General features: G+C 41.9%; 1 protein-coding gene across 2 annotated transcripts in view; it reads right to left on the bottom strand.

The window, feature by feature from the left end:
- Window positions 1-13,291, bottom strand: part of ACAP2 (ArfGAP with coiled-coil, ankyrin repeat and PH domains 2) — a 176,500-nt gene that overhangs the window by 72,622 nt on the left and 90,587 nt on the right. For both annotated transcript variants that reach the window (XM_073626342.1, XM_073626343.1), the window contains exons 9-11: window positions 9,845-9,919; window positions 8,047-8,159; window positions 2,735-2,786 (exon numbers count right to left, since the gene is read on the bottom strand). In XM_073626342.1, the coding sequence (XP_073482443.1) occupies window positions 2,735-2,786; window positions 8,047-8,159; window positions 9,845-9,919 (240 nt within the window). The remainder of the gene's footprint in view (window positions 1-2,734; window positions 2,787-8,046; window positions 8,160-9,844; window positions 9,920-13,291) is intronic.

The raw sequence follows: 13,291 nt of genomic DNA, 5'->3' as shown, positions 1-13,291 counted from the left end.
TTGTCTTTAACTTCTTATTTTATTGCAAACTAGACCTCTGGCTGCAGCAGAAAGTGATGTGTTTACCTATGCTAAAAGATACAGCTCCCACTCAGGGCTCCTGGCTGTCAGGGAGCCAGCAGCTGTTGGTATCCTAACAACCATGATACATGACTGCCTGGCCCATTCAGCTGTCTGGTGAATGCAAACAAAGAAGGCAGTAAATGTGTAAACAAAAAGAACAAAAAATACAGACAACTGCGCATCAGACATGGATATGAGGGGTGCCCCATATATCAAAAACTAAAAAGGGGGGAAAAGCCAGCCCCTCCCCCTCAGGGTAGAATGCGAAAGCGACCTCTACCTCCCAAACACCTCCCAAACAATACCAGACAACTACAAACACATGCCCTCAAAGGCACCTTGTGTCCAATGTTGAGGAGGACAAAAGCCTACAACCCTGGCCCATGGTTGTGAGGGTCTGAGGGCAGTGGGTTGGGAGGCTAATTGGGATCTGTAAGCCTCTTTCAAAATTAAGGGGGCCCCTATATACCAGCCCTCCCCCATGTAAATGTGTAATTAACACACACTTTTTGCCTTTATTAAAACTCCCTAACTCCCTTTGCAGCCGAAGTTTGGACAAGTTAGCAGTCAAGTTAGCAATCAACAAGGTAGGTGACTGCATCAGCAGCTGAAGTATCTTTCAGTGGGTGTCATTAATCAAGATTGATGAGAATCAATCAGGTTTATTTACATTTTATATTTTGTGAATGGGTAGGGGAACTACATAGCCTTTACTTATTCATACAGGGTAGGGTTGTGTACCCAGTATCCAGGGGCCCCCTTACTTAAAAGGGGGCCTTCGTGATTCCAATAAGCTCCCTGCACGCAGATCCCCACAACCATTGAACTAGAGTTGTGGGAACAGGCCCTTGCCCTCCTCAACATAGCGGCAAGGTGCATTGCCAGGGGAGTCATCTGGCTTGCCAACCTTTTTTGGCCAGCCAGGCTGCTTGCCGAGATAAGGTTCTGCTTTGGAATTTGAACAGGGGGAGGGGGTATTTTTTTTCTAGTTTAACCCTTTCATGACTAAGCCTATTTTTGAAATTTGGTGTTTACAAGTTAAAATCCGTATTTTTTGCTAGAAAATTACTTAGAACCCCCAAACATTATATATATATATATATATATATATATATATATATATTTTTTTTAGCAGAGAATCTAGAGAATAAAATGGAGATTGTTGCAATATTTCATATCACACAGTATTTGTGCAGCAGTGTTTTAATCGCAATTTTTTTCGAAAAGGGACACTTTCATGAATTTTAAAAAAACAAACAGTAAAGATACGCCATTTTTTTTCTATAACGTGAGAGATGATGTTACACCGAGTAAATAGTTACCAAACAAGTCAACGCTACAAACTACGGTACCTAAGAATTTCCATAGGCGACGCTTTAAATTTTTTTTGCGGTTACCAGGTTACAGTTACAGAGGAGGTCTAGTGCTAGAATTATTGCTCTCGCTCTGACGATCGCGGCAATACCTCACATGTGTGATTTGAACACCGTTTACATATGCAGGCGCGACTTCCGTATGCGTTTTCTTTGCTGCCAGAGCTCGCGGGCGCTTTAAAAAAATGTTTTTTTTTTCTTATTTATTTTAATATTTATAAATTGTGTTAAAAAAAAAAAAAAATTGATGACTTATATTGCTGTCACAAGGAATGTAAACATCCCTTGTGACAGTAATAGGTGGTGACAGGTACTCTTAATGGAGGGATCGGGGGTCTAAAAGATCGGGGGTCTAAAAGACCCCCGATCCCTCCTTTGCACTTCAAAGTATTCAGATCACCAAAAATGGCGATTCTGAATACTGTGTATTTTTTTTACATCGGCGCCATACGCAGCCGAGTAAACGGGAAATGACGTCATGACGTCGCTTCCGCGTTTACAATTAGAAGGCCGGAGGCAGCTGATTGGTCACCAGGCGGGTGATCGAACGGGAGGCCCGGTAACAGCAGCGGGAGGGGGGGACGTCCCCTCCCGCTGCTCCGGTATAACAGCCGAGCGGCTTTTAGCCGCATCGGTTGTTATACTCGGGTAGCCGATCGCCCGCTGTAAAAAACGGTACTGGGATGATGCCTGCAGCTGCGGGCATCATCCCGGTATAACCCCGGAAAGCCGAGTACGCACATCTGCGTACGCTCGGCGGGAAGGGGTTAAAATCCATAAACCTGGAAAAAGTGGGGAAACCCTGCGCAATTTTTTGTGGGGTTCGACTAAAATCCATAACAGACCTTATGCGTCTGGTTTGATTCTTGGAGGGGACCTTTTGCAATTTTTTTTTATTACACATTTATCACCCCTTTTGTTTATGTTTTGCTGTCATTCTGGAATCCCTGGCCGACAGCTGAATGGACTGGCAGGGATGAGTCATAGTTATCCTAACAAACAGTAGCCCCAAGAGGGAGCGGTCATATTTTGCAGCGGCAGTAATACAGCTGCTAAATTTTTCACTTCTAACTTTGTACATTTGTTAAATACCAGGTGGCTAGACCATGAGATAATTAACAAACGTTTTTCTGTGAATTGACATTTTAAATACTGCATGCAATATAGATTAGTGAATTGACTCCATCATGCCTAAAAAAAAAAAAAAAAACAAAAAAACAAAAAAAACAAAACAAAAAAAAACAAATAAAAATATGGAGGCAAAAGAAATAATGACCAAAAAATGTTCTAGAACTCACCTTAAATTTCTTTTGATACACTAGTTGATTATTTTGTATTGAAAACCAACGCCTAAATTAAATAAAAGAAAGAACACAATACATCAAGCTGTATCATTAGGATTTACATTTATAAGTGCCATTACTAGAAGTTAATGCAAACAATTAGTATAACATAATAATACAGTGTTAACCACCAGCAGAATAGCTTGGGAAGATGCACAGAAGAAAGCCAAAAGGACCCATATAGAGAAGACAATCCTACTGGAAGTATTAAATACGTAAATCTTGAAAGCCATCAGAATACAATACACATAATATCTGTATTATAAAATGTGGCACCATTAAACTAAGAATATTATGCACAGCAACCAGACAGGTGTAAATGTTACTCTCTTATTTGATTTCAAACCGCTCAGATTTTCTGTACTTGGCAAATACTCAGATAAGGATTACCTATATATTGGTTTACCCTTCATAAAAAGGCTGAAATATCTGCATATGGCTGTAAATAAGTAAAATTATCATCTTCATTAGACTTTTATAAAAGACTGATAAGAGCAATGGTGTGGAGGAAATCAGACCTTCTACTGTTAACTTTTGAATGATTAATGCCGATTAGTTGTTATGGGTAGCTGCACACCACTGGCCTAATTTAATGACAGAATACAGCAAAGCATCCCAATGAGTCTTTTAAGGACCATCAACAATTAAACTTATCTTACTAGCCAGAAGATATTTAACATCTTTCATGAAAGAAGCATACGTCTCGATGACAGGCTTCATTAAAGCAAATTATGCTCTCAAAAATACATAGGCTGCTATTGGAGAGTCCCTTATGGAACAACACATTCCAAGTCAATAACAGAGCAAGCACATTATCGCGCCTTCTTCTGGCCAGGTAAGGACAATGACTAGCTGATTAGGAAAGTAAAGTCCAAGTCCAATCCTAAAGGACTTTTTTTCCATGGTAGTTAGGCTTGGCTTTAAAAAAACCTGTGCTGGGAGCAATATGCAAACATTTGTGACCTTCCAAATGCTAAGTGCCTTGCTGTTGCAATGGCTTTAATGCATTCCTAGTCACTGACCAGGGGCAAATGACAAGTTCATACTTTAACTGCTCAATGCTTGTTCTAGTTAAGTGAAGTACAGAAAGTAATGCTAAAAGAAAAGCAAATAAAATATTTACAAGGCCAGGCTTGGAAGCCCATGCCCTTCTCTCATTATAGGCCTTTATCAAGTGTGTAGTATTATTGGTGAGCAACATTGCTGTGATACATCAATGTGTTGGACAGCCATGTGAGAAAGGTACTCACTCCAGTGTTGGCTTCCATTGGCAGGCACCAACTAGTAGGAAGGAGGACACTGACTCAATAGGCTTTGGGAGCTGTCTTGCAAAGGAAAAGTACTTGGGACACTGAATCTCTTGAAGGTTTCATTTAACAAGGCAAAGAAAATGTACAAACTGCAGTAAGCAACAGTGAGCAATGATCATTTGTCTTATAAATCTTTTACTAACGGGCAGAAATCTGTAAGAACAAGGTATTGCATTGCAAATGACAGTATTTTGCACTGTATTACTAGGTAAATCTACAAATGTTACAATGGTAATGAAAGCGATGCAATACATTTAGTAGGTAGGAGAGTTTGTGCACATAACCCAATTACAGCTAACTGCTATTAAGTAAATGGCAGCAAAGGTTCTCATGGTGGTACACAAGAGTGGGGAGATCTTGTAATTTGGATTACAGGGGCCCAAAGTACAAGGTCTTTCCAGTCTTTAGAAGGAAATTGTGTGCTTTATTATCCTTTACAGTTGCTGCCAGCCTGTTCAAATTTTTAAATTGGTGAAAATGTAGTTAAAAACTGATTGGTTAGTAGGACTTTTTTTTACATGCTAGAAAGTCAAAATCACAGATTAATATCATGCTTTTGTTCACAATATGAAAGAAAAGCCTAAACATAAAAAAGTCAACGGCAGAAGTTAACTTCAGGCTGTTTTCCTATCATGTGTAGTGTGATCACATTAAAAGAGGAAACACTGAAGCCTAATAGGGGAAATGGAAAGCTATGAAGCTGCGTAAAAGAATAGGAATCACAAGCTGGATGGGAGGAACACAGGGAAATACTGACACAGGACAAAAGAGGAAATCAAGTTCCATCACAAAACAAGAAGTTGTTAGAAACTAGATTAGTAATACAAATTCCCTGAGAAGGTAACGGGAGTATATTTTTGTGTGTGAACTATAAAAGTATTTCCAGAACGCAAAATGTAGGACTAGTATGAAATATGTATTTGAATTATATGAAGCTCGTATAAGAATTACTCAAGGCTTCATTAAAGTGATAGTAACATTTTTTTTCTTAAACAATAAAGATGTTACACTTACCTGCTCTGTGCAATGGTTTTGCACAAAGCGGACCCGAACCTCCACTGGGGTCACCCCTCTGCCACACGCTCAGCTCCTCCCCCTTTTGAATGCGGCTTGCTATGTGTGGGGGCACTCATGTAGGCTCTATCCTAAACCAAGCTGCCTATTGATATGCACAGCACAGCTCGGCCTTTCCCCCTCCTCATAGGGGTTTGACTGACAGCAACAGGCGCCACTGGTCTCCCATATACTAAGCGGTTGATTTACTAAAGACAAATAGACTGTGCACTTTGCAAGTGCTCCAGAGCTTAGTAAATGTACTAAAGCTTTACAAAGAATACTTAATCACATGGAAGAAAAATAAAATTAAAAAAAAAAAAACTGCCTTACCTCATTTACGAAGCTCTAGAGCAGGGGGTGTAAAACTTAATTTGATTAAAGGCCCTATCAGCGGTATAGTTGTCCTCAAATGCCTGGCTGTATCTGGGGTGCAGAGTTCAGGGTTCGGGAGTGCTTTAGGTACAGAGTTCAGGATTACACTGAGCACAGGAGTGCAGAGTTTAGGATTATGCTACGTACAGAGTGCAGTTCCAGGGGTGCCTTATGCACAGAGTGCAGGGGGTGTATTACGTACACAATGCAGAGTTCAGGGGTGAGCTGTGTACAGAGTTCACGGTTTAGGGATGGGCTATGCACAGTGTGCAAATTCAACTAAACCCCCCTTAGACTCCTTGCATCTCTACTATCTCTTACCTGGCTCGGCTATAGTACCTCCCTGTGTAGGCAGCTCTACTACCTGTGTATTCACTCTTGTATCTCCCTGTGTAGGTGGTTCTGATGGGAGATCATTCTCACTCTCTCAGATTCTGGATCCCCATCCTCATTGTGAGTGCATGCAGGGATCTGTTAGATCTGTTAGATCCAGGACTGGCTGAGAGCAAAGCTGTTCCTTGTAAACACAGAAGGCTTCTGTGTTTACAAGTAACAGGAGGGAGTGGGAGTAAAGTGTTAGAGCAGGAGGTGGACGAATGGAGTTCCGCCACCTTCCGGCTGCAAAACTGGATATGAGGCCCACATGACAAGGCCTGGTGGGCCAGATTTGGCCCAAGGGTCTTGTGTTTGACATATGTGCACTAGAGCAACTGCACTTGCAAAGTGCACACCCTATCTGCTTTTAGATGACACATAGGGGTCGATTTACTACTTCTACAAAGCCATCTCCAACATCATGAAAAAAAATCTATTGTGTGTGAAAGAACAAGACAACAGCAAATAGATTTAAAAGCAAAAGGGGATGGAGAGCATAGAATGTAGTTTATACACTCAAAACAACTCATCCTGCTTACAGTAGATAGGCCTTTAACTCAAAGTTTTCATCAAAAACACTAGCTCATAGTCCCTTGTATGTCACCAGACAAACTGTTATACATTTTGCAGATTGTACTCCTTCAATTAATACACTGGCCAATGTATGTGTGCTGTAGATTACAATGATATAAATTTCTATATTTTTATCTAACAGTGAGTTACTGAACATGAAACAATTGTGTGTGTTATTGAATTTAGAACACACAACATAAACTCACAATGATAAAATGATCAGCTAGGGGTAAGGATGTGCTTCAAGGAGCACCTCTTGTTAATATTGCAGATACTCATACAACTTAAAAAGATACAATCATTAGCATGCAAGTGTTAAAGAGATCTGAATGTAGGACAAGGAGCTATAAAGAGGGATGCAACAAACTGCAAGCTTATAGATAACATTTTAAAATTGTAATTTCCTGAAATGAACAGGGGAGGTAAAAAGGCAAAACTGACTGCAAGCAAGCACAGAGTTCAACCCTGTAGGAAAGATAACATGCAATGGAGAACATCTCATTGGACAATAGGTGCTTCCATTAGGGCAGAATATCAGAAAAGGTCTTACAAATGCTAAACATTATTCATGCAATGTGTTTGTGCAGATTACTAGAAAGAACATGTATATTATTTGTGCACTGTTTTCTGCATGTGTATACATGGGACATCTCAGTGCATGGGTGAAATAGTATAAATTCATCTATCTGAATTTTTTTTAGTAGCATGCGCAAATTGCACTGTGCTCTCCTTTAAAACAACGTATTCTCAGTTTAAATTACAAGAATATCTGATATTAAACAATTTTCTCAAGGTTAATCCAAATGTTAACCCCCGGTTTCAAACTCACTGATTGCAGTACCACAAAGGAGATGGTAAGCAATGGTAGGATTGCATTACACTGCACTAGACTGTGGACCAAGTCTATGTTGTCCATGTAAATGTACCAATGGAAGTGCCAGTAGATGGTTATGGATTAAGGTTCCATCTATGAGGATTCCTGTCCAACAGTAAAGGGGCGCAAGAAGAGGAATTGTTCTATTTTGCTATGAAGAAGGGACATGAACCTCTTTGAGGTAAACATCTTAGACAAGATGTAACATACCTTTTCAGTGGGAAAAAAAACAAAATTGCTTATTAACCCTCAACATGATAAATAGCAATTTAAAGGAGATTTATCCATTGCAAGTGATCTATGCCAATTACAAGGTTCACATGGAGAGGAACGTGCCACATATAATACATGAAGGGGACAGAAGAGGCTGATTGATACCTGGAGTGGTCTGGCTTTTTCCTGTCATGTGAAAAAATGGGGCAGGATTAAAACATACTGGAAAGGAGGAAGAGGAATGAAAAAATGAAAAATGCAAAATAAGAGCAGCAGCATGATATGAAATTGGAAATCAAGAAGGCAGTTTAAGCACTACAAATAAATAAATAAAATAAAAATGCAGCGTTGTATAACTGTGCTGATCATTGCTCTCAACGAGTTTCTCCGAATTATATCATTGTAACCATTTTTACTCTGTAGAGTTAGTGATGACCGAGAAAAAAAAAAAAGGAACATTTAGCCTTAACAGCCCAAAATATGGCAACAATTACCTGTTCCAGGTTTTGAAAGCATTGCTAGCTCGTTTAAAGAGGTATCCTTCCATAACAACACCATTCTCTGCATCTGCATTGCACTCGTAACTGGAGTCATCAGCAGATAAGCCCTAATATTAAAGAGATAAACAAAAAAAACAGAAGGAAGTGAGGAATATGTGACCATCTGCAAAATCACAAAGGAAATTCTAGTAACCAGCCATCACTAATGAAAATCAAAGGTCACTTTGCAGATTTAGGAATTTACAACCCACAGCACTGCTCCACTGCAAGGGATTCAGATTATCTTGACTACCCCAGAACTGGCTTAGCAGAAAGAGCAGTTCATGGAAAGGCCAACACCTGCAAAAACGACAGTGTTATTAGGTCCGATACTACAACAAGCTTCCTCAGGTAGTCCATCACATTGTAGGATATAATTAAACCCAATATTATTCTGACAGCTGGCTTACCTTTCACTACCACCCTAAAGTGGTTCTAAAAGAAGGTGGTTTTTTAGCTTCATGCATAAAAGGTAAAAAAAAAACTTCTGTGTGCAGCTTCCATACCCAACCAGTCCCCCTTATACTTGCCTGAGCCCGATGTTGATCCGGGGCTATGCATGAGAGCAGCATTGCTACTATCTCTCCCTGCTCACTGGTTCAGAGACATCAGTGGGAACCATTGACTCCTGCTATTGTCATCACAGCCAGTGAGGAGGAAGTGGGAGGCAGGGTCGAGCAGTACCGTGGAGCTTGGAAGTGAGCCTGCATGAGTGCCGCAGCTTGCTAAGGGGGAACTCAGCAGGGGGGAGGAGCCAGGAGTTCCGGCGGGGGATCCAAAAAGAGGAGGATTGGGGCTGCTCAGTGCAAAACCATTGCACAGAGCAGGCAAGTATACCATGTTTTGTTATTTTTAAAAAAAGTACATTTACTTTAAACTCTTCTTTATACCACAAGAAAAGAAAACCTGTAGATTACAAGGTAATTGGTGGTGCATGCATCAAGTAATGATTGCTGGGGACACTTCATAAATATGGCTGGTTATAAATTGGAGCTTCTGGTTGTTTCAAGTGGCTATACCCTTGCAAGATAATTTTCTGAACCTAAATCCACTACTCTGTTCATACTATACTAGCAGAGCTCTAAGCTTCAAGTTATAAGCAGACCATAATGATGCGGATCCCTGCTGACAAAGCAAAGTGCAACTAGGAATACCTTGCAGATTTACTTGTTGACTGTAGCTTTTATTCAGAAAAATGGTTGTTCTAAGAACAGCCAGTATTATGTGACCACCTCTTTCCATGTACAGCTAGATCCAGAAACCACTTTAGGCACAGCACACCATAGCAGCTTCCCAATCCTCCCCTGCTAGCATCAAAAACCTCTCAATGCCTTTCAGGCAGATGTTTACCAAAATTCATACTACTACAAAGCAGGGATAGCTATCAATTCTGCAACATATGGGTGAAGCACCATTAAAACACTATAAGAGATATTATGAATATACACTTCACATACTGTATAACTAAAACACCAAAGCAGTCAGAATTAAAAAAATTACATCAGTCATTTAACTTTGTTTTTATTCAAACAGATGCAAAAAGCCACCTAAAATTATGGACATGTTAGTATTCAAAGCTGAGTATTGTTCACTGGCACCATATAAATAATTCAAAGAATGATGTTTCAACTGCAGCCATGACCTTGATTGGAAATACAAGCCAAGCAGGAGACAATCAACTCTACATACTAATGCTCAGCGAAGGTCTTCAGTGTGTACTGTGCCTTTACACTGCATTTTTGTGCACACTTACCTTCTGCTGAATTGTTGAGTGTTTAAGCTCCATGTCTCTCTTTTCCTTTGCAGCATCCACAACAAGACAATCCAACTGAAAAAAAGAGAAAAAAAAACAAAAAAACACAAACAGCTGGTCAAAATCTGTCCATACTGTTTATTCTGTAAATGGTAGTTTTCTTTGGATCATATACACTGCTATGCATATAGAATATATATGTTTTAAATATTCTGCGCTTACCAAAAAAAACTAATAAAAATAGTGTGTGTGTGTGTGTGTGTGTGTGTGTGGGGGGGGCGTGGTTTGACCTCGCTGGAAGATGGCCACTTGAGACCAGAGCTCCCGCCGCTATGGGTCTTTACCGTTCCACAGGAGACACAATTCACCCCAGATAGCCACACAAGCACAAGGACGGCATCCCGGAAGTCCTTCGCCACTCGCTCCCGCTCTCCTCACAAGCAGCAAGGAGGATTGAGCCAGAATATACCAGAGCTGTTCCAGACACAGAGGAGCAATATGGCAGCTTCCCGCCATGTTCAGTCACAAGCTGCGGCTCCTCCACTGACTTGAACACTGCCCACACACACTACGACGGGGCCAGGGGAGAGAGCAGTGATCACTCCAACACAGCATGCCAGCCTTCAGGACCTGCACACCATCGCAGCAGATATAAAGGACACATTGTCAGCTGCCATATCTGACCTGCGCCTGGACATACACGCCATTGCCGACAGGGTCCATGAGGTAGAGAGGATAGCTGCACAGCATGACACGGTCTTCTGCCGAGTGACCCACAAGGTAGATGCCCAAACCCTCCAGCTGAGAGACCTCCAACGCTACATGGAGGATTTAGATAATAGAGGGACGCCATATTTTGAGAATCCGCGCCCTACCAGAATCTGTGGAAACGGAGCAGCTCACTACCACAGTTACAGGCCTGTTCAACAATCTCCTGGACCTGACTGCCAGAGAGCCATGGAGATGGAGAGGATCTATCATGTACTCAGACCTAAAGGGAGAGAAACAGAGAAACAGATCCCCCAGGGATATAATCTGCTGCCTAGTGGACTATAAACTAAAGGTGGTGATACTCAGGAAAACCAGGAACAGAATACAGCTTTCTTATGGGTGCAGATATCCGTATTTACCAAGATCTCTCCAGCATTATCTTACAGCACCGCAGAGACTTGAAAGCTTTGCTAGATACCCTGCGTTCCAGGGGCATACACTACAGATGGAAGTTCCCCTTTTGTCTCTCAACCTCCACACAAGGCCGCCTGGCGTTAATGTGAGTAACGGAGCACCTAAAGCTCTTCTACAACGCCCTGGGCATTCCTGTGATTGACATCCCAAGCTGGTATGCTGAATTCCACTGCACCCCCACAAGACAAGATATGAGCCATGAAGAACCCATGGATGCTAAAGACACCCAGTTCCGCAGACAACGTTCCCCATAAGGAAACAGATCCCACACCACAGTCAGGGGCTCCCCTCACGGCTGTAACCCCACCGAGTCACCGCAACCACGAAGGGCCCGGCGTGACAACTGAAAGCACAAGGGACACTCCCACTGTTAGCTGTGGCAAGCACAATTTGGTTCAGATAGGTTTTTTCATTTCAGTTTGTTCTTCCTTGCCTGCAATCTCATAACTGTCTTTTTTTTGGTTCAGTGCAACTCACTCTGTTACAGTTACCTCTATTACACATGGAATTGACCTGTTGAAAGTTAGGAACATTTGGTCAGCCTGCTTATATTCCACTTGCTTCCCTGCTATTTGGCGGCACTCCACTAAGAACATATGAGAATACTGATGCCAACCATAGCATGGCACACCTACACATCTTTGCCTACTGCCCCCATCTCAACGTGGGGTACACACTGAATATGCAAGGGGCTCACTCCCCACCTGAGGCAAGGAATTTCATAGGGTGCATAAGTAAGCTCGATCTAACTCCCGGCATTGATAGTGCCCGCCTCATGGTAATGCCAGTTGAAGAACTTGCAGTATGTAAAGATTAATGTAAAATATGTTGCTATAAGGTGATGTATGCTTGGGCCTCTTAAAATCAATATTACTACAGACCCTTGTACCCCTTCCCCCTCATTGGGGCTCAAACGACTTCACTCCTGATGACAGAAATGGTCAGTCCCCCCTTCTGCTTCAGCGAAATGTGCACAACGGGCATTTCCCAATCCCACAGAAGCTCCAGTATACATCCTTGTACAATCCCAAAGAGACTGGGTATCCATTTTAATTTCCAAAGATTGTCCTATTCAGATACTGGATACATTGAAAGATAACCATGGCCAATACCGGTTTCTTAAGGGAAAACTCTACAGTAAGCCTTACACGCTAGCGAACCTATACACTTCTAATAAGCAACATTTATCCGGAACACACTACAGCTCCTCACTTCATTCCAAGCAGGAATACTTATCATGGGGGGAGATTTCAACCTAGCTCTCACTCCCTCCCAGGACACCTCATTGGGCTCTTCCACATTAACGTACAGAGCCCTTTGAGCAATCAAAACTCAGCTGAAGGATTTAAGGCTTCATGCACACGAGACGCCGGTGCAAACTCTGCTGAAAACATGTTTTTAAAAGCTGAAACCGGCGTTTAGAAACGCCCGTTTTGCCGCATTTGCATGCCGTGTTTTACCGCGTTTGCGTCTAGAAGCGTCTGCAGAGCAGAGAATGACATTTTGCGACCCAACTTTGGATATGTTGTAGTGCCTGTTCCACTGTGTTTGCACACCGAATTTGGGGTTCCTAGCACCAAGTGGCCCCAAGATATGGGGCCCCAAATTCGGGTTGCAAAATGTCATTCTCTGCTGCAGAAAAGTGCTTGACATTTTGCGACCCGAATATGGGGCCCCGTATCTCGGGGCCACTTGGTGCTAGGAACCCCAAATTTGGATATGTTGTAGTGCCATTGTGTTTGCACACCACATTTGGGGTTCCTAGCACCAAGTGGCCCCAAGATATGGGGCCCCAAAATCAGGTCACAAAATGTCATTCTCTGCTGCAGTTTACCATCATATTTCTGTGTTTTTCTGTGTTTTCTGGTCCAAAAAATAGGTTTCCTTTAAAAACACTTATAAACGCAAACGCCGCTAAAGGCGGTACCAGCGTTTACCCGCATTTTGCGTCTGAAACGTGGAAAACGTTTGCGTCTGAACCCATTTTTTGCTTCTGGAAAAACGAGGTTAAAACACAACTGCCTAAAAACACCAAAAAACGAGACTGTGTACATGGACACATAGGATAACAGTGAATGAGTTCAGGGGCAGTTGAAAAACGTGTCCAACTGCCTCTGAACATGCGTTTAACAGTGCCTCGTGTGCATGAGGCCTAACTTTGCATGATGCTTGGCGCACACTGCATCCCAACACAAAAGACTTCACATTCTTCTCGCCACCCCATAACAAATACACTAGGATTGACTATTTCTTCATCACGCA

This window comes from Aquarana catesbeiana, linkage group LG04 (assembly GCF_042186555.1).
Source record: "Aquarana catesbeiana isolate 2022-GZ linkage group LG04, ASM4218655v1, whole genome shotgun sequence".
NCBI lineage: Eukaryota > Metazoa > Chordata > Amphibia > Anura > Ranidae > Aquarana > Aquarana catesbeiana.
This window is presented reverse-complemented; position numbering and strand designations above follow the sequence as displayed.